Here is a 13,526-nt window from a genome sequence, read left to right on the forward strand (position 1 = left end):
CTGCCATGGTGAGTTCACTTCCTTCACAGCTGGGGCCCTGTTAGGGAGCAGAGTGAGGGCGACTGGCTGCTTTCCTTGTTTTTGTTCTGGTCTGGTTGTAGGCATGTTGGCTAAGTGTGAAAGTGTGACGTATGGCACCTTAGTTTCTGACCTGTGCTTTTCTCCTCTTTTCTGCCTCCCACCCTCTGCAGGGAATTGCAGACACGGCTCAGACCATTTATGAGACGGCAGCTCGAGAACATGAGAGCAGAGGGGTCACCGGCGCTGTGGGTGAAGTTCTGCGCCAGATCCCACCGGCAGTGGTCAAGCCTTTAATTGTAGCCACCGAAGCAACATCAAATGTGTTAGGTGGCATGAGAAACCAAATTAGACCAGATGTTCGGCAGGACGAGTCACAGAAATGGCGCCACGGGGAGGACTGAGGCCTCCAGTGTGACCCACAGTGTGTGCGGAGCTAAGGAGCAGGGTGTCCTAGTGGCCGCTCCATAGAGGATTTGTCTAATTTATGTGCTCATCTCAGGAACAAAAGCAGTTTTTAGTTAAATAATTTTATGTCAAAACACACGCAGCCAAAACCTTGTGACATTTTAGGGCCTGGCACTTGCCTACGGAAGTGGCAGGTGTCTGGTGTCATGGTCAGTAGAGATTGCTACCATGCTAAATGCTTTGCTTTCATCAAAGTGGCTGTAACCGTACTTGTTACTGACAAGATCTCGTTGGGAACATCTTTGTAAACAGTGTTGAGTGCTAAAGAAAAATATTGGAGCACTCCCAAAGCACCAGGGAGCACACCTGTAGTTCTGGGGAGTTGATTTCTCAACTCAGTTTCAACACTTCTGATGCTGGTGAGAGAAGCCACAGGGAAAGCAAAGCAGCTAGGGCTCCAGTGTCTGATAAAGCAGGGCCTCGACTCCCTGAGGGACCAGCTGCTCAGCTCACCTGGAGAAAGTGAGTGTCATAGACGAGATCTGCTGTGCTGCACTTTATCCTCTGTGTGCGTGTGTGTGCGCGTGTGGATGTATGTGTGTGTGTGTAGTGTAATGCCAGGTGCACTGTGTTCTGTCATTTACAAGGTTACATAGACATAAAAAGAAGTGAAGATGTCTCACAGATTTTGGAAAGGAAGGTAACCCAAATGTAGTAAGTTTGTGTCCAAGTGCAGCTGTGTGTTTGATGGGCGCTGTATCCATTGTCAAGTACACAATGCAGGCTTTTAGGGGCGTGTGGTAAGGGACACTGGAAGTGGGTTTTATTCTTAGAAAGTTAATTAAAAATGCTCCAAATATGTCCTAGTCAGCTAATTCAAAGTACCATTTTTACTTGGTTAATATTGTACATTTTGATAACATGTCAGGAATGAATAATAAAGTATTTTTATTTAAAGGTAAGATTGTTGTATACTTCTGTGAATATTTTGTTTTTTCTGAAAGCATATTCATTGATGCAATGTTATGATTGACAGTGGGCTATTTGGAGACACTTCTCAGAACTGATTGTGGTTAGCATCACACATTGAGGAGAAAAGGGGTAGTGTTCGCAGTCTGCCTAAAGACTCAACAGAAAACCAGGACTTTGTATTCATCCCTGTTTAGAGTCACATGCTGTCTCCTCGTGGTTTCTAAAGTGTTGGTGGGTATCAGGGTGAAGTGAATGCCACAGCTGCCTTCCAGTTTGTGGGTGAAAAAGGAAGGTCAGTCTCACCCTCTGAAAGCTCTGAACAAGAAGGCAGTGCCAACCCCAAATCCAGGCTCCAGAGTTTGCAAAAGTAGTATTGTGTACATTTGCATAAGTTTGATTTCCTTTGACTGCTGTGAAATTAAAAAAAAAAAACAGATCTCAGCAGCCACTGGTGGACCTCATGGTGGGCTCTTCTGTTGTTGTTAAGTGGGGCAGATGTCTGATACGGCCCTGGGCAGACCCCGCAGGTAGTAGAGGCATGTGTTGCCATGACTGGCTAGCCACTCTGCCCTTCTAATGAGACATACAGTGTGTGTTGCCTGTTGCATTTGGTCAGACTTCACCTACATCTCCTTCTTAGTTATGTTTAAGGCCAGTGGGAGTTGGTACATGGAAGTAACATCCCCTTTGACCTCCAAGCTGCGAACAGCTTTCTTTTAACTAGTTAAATTAATGAAGCCATGCAAACAAGTATCGTTGTGATGTCATCTCCTGCTTCTCCCTGTTGACCTTCTCTACCGTGCCAGAGATTCAGTCTCCAGGGCTATGTGCATTTATCCAGGCCCTGGTGAGGACTTGTCTGTGTTTGAACACTTCTAAGTTACATGACTGTTGTGTTTTCTTTTTATGAGGTGTCTGCTCAGACTTTTGTGATGACATGTAGTATGTTGACAGGACCCTTGGGTTGTCTCATCTGCAGTTAACCAAGCAAATGACTTGACTTGACCAAGGTGTCTCACCTCACGCATCCCCAGAGTCCCCTCTGTAAGTGAAACGGTTTCTTAGGGCCAAGCTTTAGGGATTTCTGAGCAGTTAGGTCATCACGGCATAAGCACAAGTGATGGTGGGTGCCTTTGTGCTCAGTAGAGTGCCTAGACGCGTGGTGTGAGTCTGGTGGCCATGGACACCGTGGCTGTGCCACACCATGGCAGCTGCGGGCTACTTCAGATCTCTACTCTCAGAGCGACACCTTCCTGGTCTGGCAGCATGACTGCGTGGTCGAATTCAGAGTGCAGTAAGCTGCAGGTGTTCACCTATTGCTACTGAGCTCCACACAGAGTCCCCCAAGGAATGAGGAAGCAAGCTTGCTCGAGATCGCTCAGTTGGGCCAGATCCTGACTATTGCCTGTGGAAATGGAGACACAGCAATGGGACTGCTAAATGGGACTGGCTGGGAGCCTCTACTTCTCTTGTCTGTCCTCACACCCTGAGCAGGATATCATAGCAGTAGGCTTCCATTTTAATGAGGTTTCCTACTTATTGTCATCAGTATTTTTAAGATGTAAAAGTCACTGTAAGAAAAAGAATCCAAGCAACAGTGTTCCTGAGTGTCTGGGCCCGTCTGTCCTGCCTCCTGTCCTGTGTCCCTTGGAAGGCCACTGCAGGACCCCTATTAGTGCAGTCAGCTGTGTCTGCTCCAGTGGCTGCCTATCCAGGACTGGCACCTGGGTTTTCACTATTGGGACTGGAAATGAGGATTCTACCCTGCGATAAACGGCTTCAGGGTTAACCATTGATTGTCTTAATTGAAATGATTTATGTGCAAAATGCTGCATAAAAAGCCAGTCTGCTTTACTTCTGCCCGTGCTGAATTCAGTCCCTCCGATTTCAGGGTTCTGGGAACAGTGGGAAACACTTCTTCCCTGCCTCCCTTCACATCCTATTGGGATGTAGAGTTTAGCGTCCCTTGGAAGGACTGAGCACAGGGGTGACATCCTTCTGTCTGCAGCTGGACGGGCCACTTGGTATCAAAGTCAAATACATGCTTGCACGTTAGGTTGAAAAGGAAGATTATTTGTATAGTGTAGAGAAGTATATTGATGATTTCCTTTTTTATCAGGAAGTTTTATTTTGGTTTACAGGAGGGTATAGCCACTATTCTTGTAAGAACGTTAGTATGTCACATGCCAGCCTCTGTTTGGCCATTTTCAGGATTGTTCTGGGCACACTTACCTTTGTGCACAGTTGCAGGCCCGCCAGCATTGCTCAGAAGAGTTCTTCATTTCCCAGACAGAAATTGTGGATGAGAAATCTTTGAGTCTTGTCATTTCCTGTTTTGAATCTCATCATTTCCTGTAGGGATAGGACTCAGAGGCCCACGTTGGCCTTCTCTAACCAGCGCTGGGATTGGGCAAGTCATTCACTTGTAGTAAGCATCAGGGCGCTGTCCGCTGCAGTTTAGAGGATGTGACTGTATTGTCAGCTGCTCCGTTACACTTGGGCACTTGGCACCATGCACAGGGCTGGGGCTGGCCTCTCCCCTCACAAAGGTGTTTACTCGGCTGCCTCACTTTTCTGGTTGGAATTGTCTAGCCTTGTTTGTGTAGCCCGCTGCGCCCACTGTGATGCTTGCTTTTTCATGGAGTTTTTAGGCACCAAGTTCATCTTTTCTGTGGATCCTCCTTGCCTGTCTCAGATGTTAAAACATCTCACACAGCCATTGTCTTTGCTGAGAATCCTGACTTTCCTAATTATGGCAACTCTGGATGTAAATAAGAATATTCCTCTGTATACGTATTTTTGTGAAACTTGTAGCTTGTTAGTGTAACTATTTAAAATATGATGTTAAGAATACTTGTGAAAAAATTAAAATATTTCTTCCTTGTTTTCTTCCTTTAAACTTCAGTATTGTCTATTGCCGAGAACCGTTTCTTGAGTTTGCTGGAATCGTCTTTGGGGGTGGGATCTACGTCTCAAGGATCCGTTCTCCTGGCACCTCAGATCTACTGTTTATAGGCCACCAGTTCCCGAGCTGTCTTGGGCTATATTGTTTACATGTGCCATTCCCACCCTTTTGGGGTACTGACGATTTTACTGGTTATCCCTTCAATGCGGATTTCTGGTCTTAGGGATGTAGATAGATAGATGCTTGGTAAATCTCTAAAGGAGGAAGATGCAAGACAGTTAAATAGACAAATTATTTTAAAAGGAGTTTTGATGTGGCATGTCTCTTTCTAACCATCACATTGGCAATCGGGTGAACTTGATAAGTCAGGCATCACACTCAGTACTTAAGAAGGAAGGGCACATCTATGAGATGTACAGATACCAGCCAGGCTTTCAAGTGCGTCCTTCATTAGGAGTCTATGTGCCCAGAGACCCTGCTTTGTGTGATCCCCACACCTCTTGCTTTCTTGAACTGCAGTGAGTACATGTATGTTCTCGTGTGCACGTATGCATGTGGAAGTCAGAATGACTTAAGGGAGTTCTCGACTTCCACCATATGAGTTATAGAGGTCAAATTCAGGATTCAGGCTTGGCAGCAAGCTCCTTCATCCCCTGAGCCACCTTCCTAGCCCTCTTGAACTGCTATTAAGAGGAGATGGGGTACCTCACTGCAGGAATCAGTAGGCATTTGCTGATTGAGGTGAAGAAGGGCTCAGGAGCCTTAAATGTGACTTGGGAGGGGTTTACTTGTTTTGTTTACCTGCCCCCTTTCTCGTCCGCCCAGTACCTGGTCCCGCAGCCTGGCAGCAGTGGTTGGAGCACTGGAGAGTGTCTGCTTGTAAACAGAACTCAGCCTCCAGTCAGCACGTCCCAGAGTCTGGAAGCGACTCTCAAGTAGTTTCTCCATTTCAGCTTGGCATTTGGGGCCGCAGTTCCTTGTGGGGAGCAGCCCCGTGTGCCGTCGAGTGTCAGCAGCCAGCTACTAGATAGCAAACACCTCCTCATTCCCCCAGACATATCAAATGTCTCATCAGGAGCAAAATCCTCTCAGACGTCTAGGTAACTCGTGTGGTTCCTTGCATCTGTAATACTAGCACTTGGGAGACCTAAGCATGAGGATACTATTTATTTAAATTAGCCAGGGCTGTGTAGTTCCAGCCCAGCCTGGGCTACCTTGTCTACAAGTATCACCACTGTCTCTGGTTAAAGGCTGCTCTGTAGGACTGTGCAGTCGGAGCGCCGATCCCGTGTCATATAAGGTAGAGCAGGGCTTAAATGTTCCCCCGCACACCCTGAGACCCTGTAGAAATTTTTACAGGACCCTGAGTATATAGATAATTAGGTATGTATCTCTACATTTACTGATGATAAGTTACCAGGAAATTTATCTTAAACTCTTTGTTGTACAGCATTTGTATAATTTATTAAAGGTATCATTTGCATACTAATGAGATGAGTATCCTTGTTTACGTTTACATAAAACAATCTCGACTGAATACTTGATGCTACTGGATATAGAGGTCACCTGTCTTCCAGAGTGGATGGGTGTTTCAATTTCATGACGCTCAATGCCGAGAACCCTGCTTTGTGTAAATGTGTTGTACAAAGTAGCAGAGCTGTTTAGGGCTATTTCAGAAATACCAAACCAGAATTTCACTTATTTTTGTTTTGAGATAGGTGAGCTCAGGCTCACTACGTTCAAGTCTGGCTTTGAACTCCTGATTCTCCGGCCTCCCTCCAAGTGCTAGGATTACAGGTGCTCACCACCACGCCCATCTAGAGATCGTTTTATAATAAATGCTCTGATGGCCAAGTTACTCTCTCCATTCCAAAGTTTTACTTCTCCCACTACTGCTTGGCTGTCTCCTTGAGAACTCTTGTCTTCACTCTGGGCCTCGTTTTAAAAACTCTTCAAGTGCCTTAACCTTTGTGTCCTCCTGCTTTGGAGCCAGCTCACCTGCGTTCGGAATGATGTCAGGTGTTCTTAGTAGGTCTGCACCTTATTTTAAAATGTTTTAGCATGTGCTAATTACACATAATAATGGGCTTCATTGTGAAAGGGTTTTTTAAAATAGATACTTTTGTCTTTTTAAAACCTTTTTATGTATATGGTTCCTATGCCTGCGTGGTGTCTGTTAGTTCTTGCATGCCTGATGCCTGAAGAGGTCAGAAGAGGTGTCACCACCTGGAACTGGAGTTACAGATGCTTGCAAGATTCCAGTTCGGTGCTGGGAATTAAATCCGGGTATTCTGGAAGAATAACCAGTGCTTTTAACCACTGAGCCATCTCTCTTGCCTGATTTTGACATTATCATACATGTAGATAATGAATGCTGATTACAGTCATCTCTGCTACCGTCTCTTATTTTATCCCAGTCCTGACAGTCCCCTTCCTTATTCCAACTAGACCCTGTTCTTCTCTCCTGTCATGGCATGTGTGTGTGTGTGTGTGTGTGTGTGTGTGTGTGTGTGTGCGCACGCGCGTTGCTTTGCTTACAAGAGCATGGGGGAGGGTTTATCTACATAAGGACAGGCACCTTGTCTACATCTCTGGAGAAAATGTCTCTCCCTCTCCCACCAGCCATTAACTGCCTCAGTGGACCCTCTCCTCTTCAGGACAAGGTGTTGATGACAGTCATGGGAAGATCCTGTACAGGCTGTCACACTGCTGGGAGCTGGAGAATTCATAGGCGAGATCACGCCCAGATGGCAGCATTCTACTGCTCTCTTCCCCACGCATTCCCAGTCTCCCGTCCTTCCAGCCCTTTCTGGTGATGGTCCCTGAGCGTTGGAGGGGGTGATATAGATGTCCAGTTCATGACTGGACGTTCAACAGGGATTTATCATGAGCATACTGACTAGTCCAAGCCTCCAATTGTTGACCCCTGCCAAAAGGAGAGCTCCAAGCAAACTAGCAATGGTAGTCATCTGATGGATGGCTTCTTTTTCTACCCCCTGCCTCTGCCTGGAGTTTTGAGATGAGGTCTCTTGCTGAACCTGGAGCTTGCTGGTTAGCTTTGGTAGCAGGTATCTGTCTCTATGCCCAGATATTTACGTGGGTGTTGGGCTCTACAGTCAAGTCCTATTACTTGCATGGCAACTACTTTACCCAGTGAGCCATCTCTCTAGCCCCTTAAAAGTATTTTAAAGAGATATAATAATAATAATAATAATAATAGGAGGGTAGTTGCCTTATTTGACTTTGGACCTGTTTCTAATAGTTTTTTTTTTCTAAGATTTTGTTTTATGTGTTTAATAGTATTTTCTTGCATCAGTGTCTGTATACCATGTGGTGCCTAGGTCTTCAGTGGTGAGAAGAGGGAGACAGACTCTGGAACTGGAGTTACAGATGATTGTGAGCCACCATGTGAGTGCTGGGAGCCAAACCTGGTCCTCTAGAAGAACAAGTGTTACTAACTACTGAGTCATCTCTCCAGCCCTTGTAGGATTTTTTTTTTAGTTAGAGTTTTATTAATGTTGCCCAGGATAGTCTTGAATTGTGATGCTTCCTCATTCTCTCAGTACCAAGCTTCAAGATTTGTACCCTCATGCTTACTTGGGAGCAGATCAATTGTGGCCTTTGGAAAGCTCCCTTGAAAAATGAGTGTGGAGCAACCTGCTTTCCTGGCCAGAAGGGGGCGCCCATGTTCAAGTAGCTCCGAAATGGAAATTGACCCCTGCCCTATGGCTCCTCAGGCTGAATGAGACTTGACCCCGTGCACCCAAGAAGGCTTCAGAAAAATCCTGTCTTTAACCAGGCTTGTATCTAAGTCCAGGTTGGTTTCAATTAAAAATTTTAAAAATGTTGCTCCAGCAAACTGGCTCAGTGGGTAAAGGCACCGAGCCTGACAGTCCAAATTGAGTGCCCAGAACTCGAGGGGGAAGGACAGAACCAACTCCTCAAAGTTGTTTTTCACCGTCCACTCAAACCTGTGCACGCGTGTGCTAGCACGCAGACCCACCATCAATAGCAAGCCTGTGCACGTGTGTGCTGGTGTGCAGACCCACCATCAGTAGTAAACCTGTGCACATGTGTGCTGGCGTACAGACCCACCATCAGTAATAAACCTGTGCACATGTGTGCTGGTGTGCAGACCCACCATCAATAGCAAGCCTGTGCACATCTGTGCTGGCGTGCAGACCCACCATCAATAGCAAACCTGTGCACATGTGTGCTGGCGTGCAGACCCACCATCAGTAGCAAGCCTGTGCACATGTGTGCTGGCGTGCAGACCCACCATCAGTAGTAAACCTGTGCACATCTGTGCTGGCGTGCAGACCCACCATCAGTAGTAAACCTGTGCACATGTGTGCTGGTGTGCAGACCCACCATCAATAGCAAGCCTGTGCACATCTGTGCTGGCGTGCAGACCCACCATCAATAGCAAACCTGTGCACATGTGTGCTGGCGTGCAGACCCACCATCAGTAGCAAGCCTGTGCACATCTGTGCTGGCGTGCAGACCCACCATCAGTAGTAAACCTGTGCACATCTGTGCTGGCGTGCAGACCCACCATCAGTAGTAAACCTGTGCACATGTGTGCTGGTGTGCAGACCCACCATCAATAGCAAGCCTGTGCACATCTGTGCTGGCGTGCAGACCCACCATCAATAGCAAACCTGTGCACATGTGTGCTGGCGTGCAGACCCACCATCAGTAGCAAGCCTGTGCACATGTGTGCTGGCGTGCAGACCCACCATCAGTAGTAAACCTGTGCACATGTGTGCTGGCGTGCAGACCCACCATCAGTAATAAACCTGTGCACATGTGTGCTGGTGTGCAGACCCACCATCAATAGCAATAGCAAAGAATAAAGTGAAATGTTATTTTGTTTCAGGATCGATTTCTCCCTGAAAACCCTGAGCTGGGTGGCAAGACACACAGGCCCTTTCCTGTTGAGGCCAAGGAACAGGCCCAGAGGGAAGGGGCTTAAGACGCCTGGCAGGAGGCAGGTCTGAGAGATGGCTGGTTAATCGCTCACTGCTTTGTGTTCAGATAAGGGTCTCTTGTTTTTCCCAAGTGCCGTGGCAGGTGTGGAATTGGAGGGAAGCCTGTGCAGTTTCTCTACCATGGTTGTTCTCCTGGAGAGGCAGGTGAGGCCCTCAGCGGTCCTCACGCTGCAGTTGGATGATGCAGACAGTCACTTGTCTGGGACACAAAGTTTGGGAGGGGCACCAGTAATCAAGATAAAGAGCATTTTAACACAATATTCTTTTAAAACTTGAAAGTGCACTGGAGGGATGGCTCAGTGGATAGAACTCCGGCCGCATAAGCAGGAGGACCTGAGTTCAGATCCCCAGAGCCCACATAAAAGCCAGACACAGGATGCATGCTGTAAAGCCAGCTCTCCTAGAGCAAGAGGAGAGGTGGGACAGGCGAATCACAAAACACTCTGGCCAGGTAGCCCAGCTTCCCTGCCTCAAACCTTTGTTGTCCTTCGACCTCCACACATATGCCTTGGCATGTGCGCACCCACACACACATAAAGACACATACATCATGCACACTTAGAAAATTTAAAACAAAAATTAAAACTTGAAGTTGACCTAACAACATCCACACAGATACACAGAACCTCAAATTGTCAAATAAAGATATGGTCTTAGATGCTCTGTGGTCCCTTCCGTGGCCCTGTCCGGGTTGGATCATGAAGCTCCCTGTCTATCAATCTGTCTGCAGATGCTGCCGTTTTCGCCCTCCCAGGCTCACCTTTTTCCATCTTGAGATTGGCAATGGGAGAAGGAAGGGGAAAGCATTGGCCTTGATAGGTGGGGGCCGCAGCACCTGGCAGGAGGCAGGCCCGAGAGCCGTCCATGGCTAACCAGTCACCATCCACTCACAACTGGCCTGGTCTCCCTTACTCTAGTTGTTCCTTTTGTCCCTCAGTGCTCAGGTCTAAAGTCTCGCCTTCAAGGTCAACCACTCTGTCCTGGAGGCTGCTGTTGGGGAACAGAACTGGACCAGCTGGGTGGGGAGAGGAGACTTCACCCCCCTACGAGGCCCTTGCCATGTTGGAGACTTTTGTTGTTATTTATTGTAGGGTGGTTTGCTCCTGGCAGCGCTATGTACACAGGGGTCCAGGGTGCGTATTCACCTTCTTACACCGTGGTTGGTCCCCACCCCAGAGAGCTATCTGACTCCCAATAAATAGTGCTGTGTAACTCAGGAAGTCAACCACACCTGCTCAAGAGGCAAGAGTTCAAGTCCCAAGTCCAAGGCCAGTCTGAGCAACTTAAAGTTTCTCAAAATGTATCAGTTGAAGAGGACCTGGTGTTTGGAATTTGAGTTCACGGTAATGAGGAATGCACAGGTATCGAAGTCCATTTCCTGTGGCTACAGCCAAGCACCCAAGACTGGGAAATTTAGAGAGAAGTATATAAATTTTGAAAGATACTTCTTGCTCAAAGTGTGCCTGTGTGCACACAGTACTCAGGTGCCATGGCACATGCACAGGACAACCTACAGGAGTCAGTTCCCCTCCCCCCGCCACTGCGTGGATTCTTGGGCTCAAACCCAGGTCATCGGCTTTGCTGGCAAGTGCCTTTATCTACTGAGCAACCCCACTGGTCCAAAACACCTCATGAAGTCCTGGAGGCTTGAATGTCTGATGCGGGCTGTGTTGTGACATGCTAGAGTGTCACATGGTGAGAGACAGGCTATATTCCAGAGTGTTCCCAGTGGTAACCAAGCCTCTTGTAGGGCAGTCCAGTTACATGGTTACCTGTGAGTGGATCAACTCGCAGCTCTGCCCTCATGATGCAGTTGCCTTCCGAAGGCACAAGGACCACGTTTGCAGTGTGTGAAATTGCAGTGTGTGAAATCTGGGGTGCACACTCCAGAGCGAGATAACGAGTGCTGGGGTGTGTCAATGGAGGTTTTGCTCCCACCCACCAGTTCCTGAATAAATACTAAATAATAATGTTAAGGCTTAACATTAATTACAAACTGGCCCATTAGCTCAGGTTTAGTATTAACTAGCTCTTACAACTAAATTAACCCATTTCTATTAGTCTATGTTTTACCACAAGGCTTGCAGCTTGTTACCTCACAGCTGCTGGCATCTCCCTGACTCTACCTTCCCCCTCCCTCCCCTGTATCTATGTTTGAATTTCCCACCTGGCTCTATTCTGTCTAGCTATTGGCCAAATCAGCTTTTTTTAATTAACTAATGGTAATAAAACATATTCACAGCATAAGAAGGGCATTCCCCATCTGGGGTGTGTGGGTACCACTGTTTCCTCCGAATCCTGAATGCAGGAGGGAGGCAGAGCACTGCAGGTGTGGAGGATGGCAGCCAGGTCAGCGGCCCATGGGCTTCTTGACACTGAAGCTCAGAATCAGGGCAGCGTAGCCATGAAGATCTAGCAAATAGCATTTCCACATTGGGACACAGCATTTAGTACGTGAATTCACTGCTTAGGCAAGCCCAGAGGGTACGGACAGGTGAGAATGGAGAGAACTGAGTTTGAGACATACCTGGCACAGCGGGAAGTCTTGTGTGGCTGAGAATTGCTTAGGTCATGGTTCCTTAGGCAACTCCTAGATGAGAGGCTTAGAGGCTGCTGCACAGCTGCTCAGAGCGCTGTCCATCAGGGTCGATCCACTCTGATGCTTCTGCTAAAGCCTATCTTGTCCTTCAGAGTCTCTCTGTCACCCACCCACCCTCGGAACGCTGAACACTGGCAGGTATCGGTATTGCTCTGTTGTTGCTTCTTGAGACAGAGTTTTTCTGAATAGCCCCAGTTGTCCTAGAGCTCACTCTGTGGACCAGGCTGGCCTCAAAGTGAAAGATCCACCTGCCTCTGCCTCCTAAGTGCTGGGAGTAAAGGTGTGTGCCACCACCGCCTGGCCAACTCCTTATGACCCATCTTAACATAAGATTTCCAAGCTGACTGTAGCAGAAAAACACGGGGGAGGGGGGCTGTGACCTTGAACCTTCCATGGCTCAAGGTTCACCTCCAATTGCCCAACACTAGCGCTAGCAAGAACTAAAAGAGCATCAGGAATGGCTGCCACAGAAGCCTGTCACAGAATGGCTGCTGCCTCCCGCCCACCAGCACTGGCCGAAAGGTAAGTCTGTTGGGACACTGGTTACCATCTGATGGGCTTCCAGGAGGTGATTGGATCCAGGGATTCTGATCTAATCAGTGGCCTTATCCCTTGATAGATGCTTGCAAGAGAAAGGAAAAGGCTGAAGCTTGGCACCAGTGGGAGGAGAATTCATCTCCTAGAAGGAGACCTCTCACGGTACTGACAGCTTGTCAGACTGCCTTGACGGAGAGGCTGGAGCTGAGACAGTGATGGGCAGGACCACACCTTGACCAGGACTGCTCAGATGTTCACAGCCTTTGCCCTTGGAGAGCCACTGGCCCTGCATCCTTCCTCTCACTGTGGCCACACTAAATAATTTCCTTTTCTACTCGCACTGTTGTTAAATAGGCCTGTTGAGGATGCTGAGATTTCCTTGTTAGGGCCAGAGTCTTGTCTGTAACCCTGACAACCAGAACCCCATCTGTAACCCTGACAACCAGGACCCTGTCTGTAACCCTGACAACCAGAACCCCGTCTGTAATCCTGATAACCAGAACTCCATCTGTAATCCTGACAATCAGAACTCTATCTGTCACCCTGACAACCAGAACCCCATCTGTAACCCTGACAACCAGAACCCTGTCTATAACTCGGACAACAACTCTAGTAGGAAGGCAGTAGGGAGGACCTGAAGGTGTTCAGAGACCAGAGGTGAGCTCAGTTGGAACCAAGAGATCACCATAGCCTTTGTCTGGTTCCCAGGCCTGTGGGAGCTGCTGTTGTGGGGGCGGGGGAGCCTCCCTACTTGCTTTTCATCAAACTCATGACTCATCTACAGAGAATAAGAATCTGCCTTGACTGTTGCAACATGTAGGAGCTCCCCAGGGCTGGGATTTGGAGGGGCCTTGCCCTGCTCAGTACCATGATGCATAGGATGAGGGATGAGGGATGAGGGATGGTCTATGTGACAGGGAGCCTGTCTCTTTCCCTGTTCACAGCAGCAAAAGCAAGATGGATCCAGAGGCTGGCAGTGCCCTGTGGAAGAAGCTTCACCTCTGGCCTTGACCCCTCTACAAGAGAAAGGAGGAGTTCCTGGAAGACATGGGGACCCCTGGCTAATTCACTGTCCATGCCAGTATTGGCACCCCAG

General features: G+C 48.0%; 1 protein-coding gene across 2 annotated transcripts in view; it reads left to right on the forward strand.

Annotated features, from left to right (window-relative positions):
* Window positions 1–1,388, forward strand: part of Atg2b (autophagy related 2B) — a 69,667-nt gene extending 68,279 nt beyond the window's left edge. For both annotated transcript variants that reach the window (XM_087911524.1, XM_087911521.1), the window contains exon 42: window positions 192–1,388. In XM_087911524.1, coding sequence (XP_087767650.1) covers window positions 192–422 — 231 coding nt within the window. In that variant the 3' untranslated portion in view covers window positions 423–1,388. The remainder of the gene's footprint in view (window positions 1–191) is intronic.
* Window positions 1,389–13,526: the final 12,138 nt, after the last annotated feature.

The sequence above is a fragment of the Myodes glareolus genome, chromosome 11 (assembly GCF_982192425.1).
Source record: "Myodes glareolus chromosome 11, mMyoGla1.1, whole genome shotgun sequence".
Classification (NCBI taxonomy): domain Eukaryota; kingdom Metazoa; phylum Chordata; class Mammalia; order Rodentia; family Cricetidae; genus Myodes; species Myodes glareolus.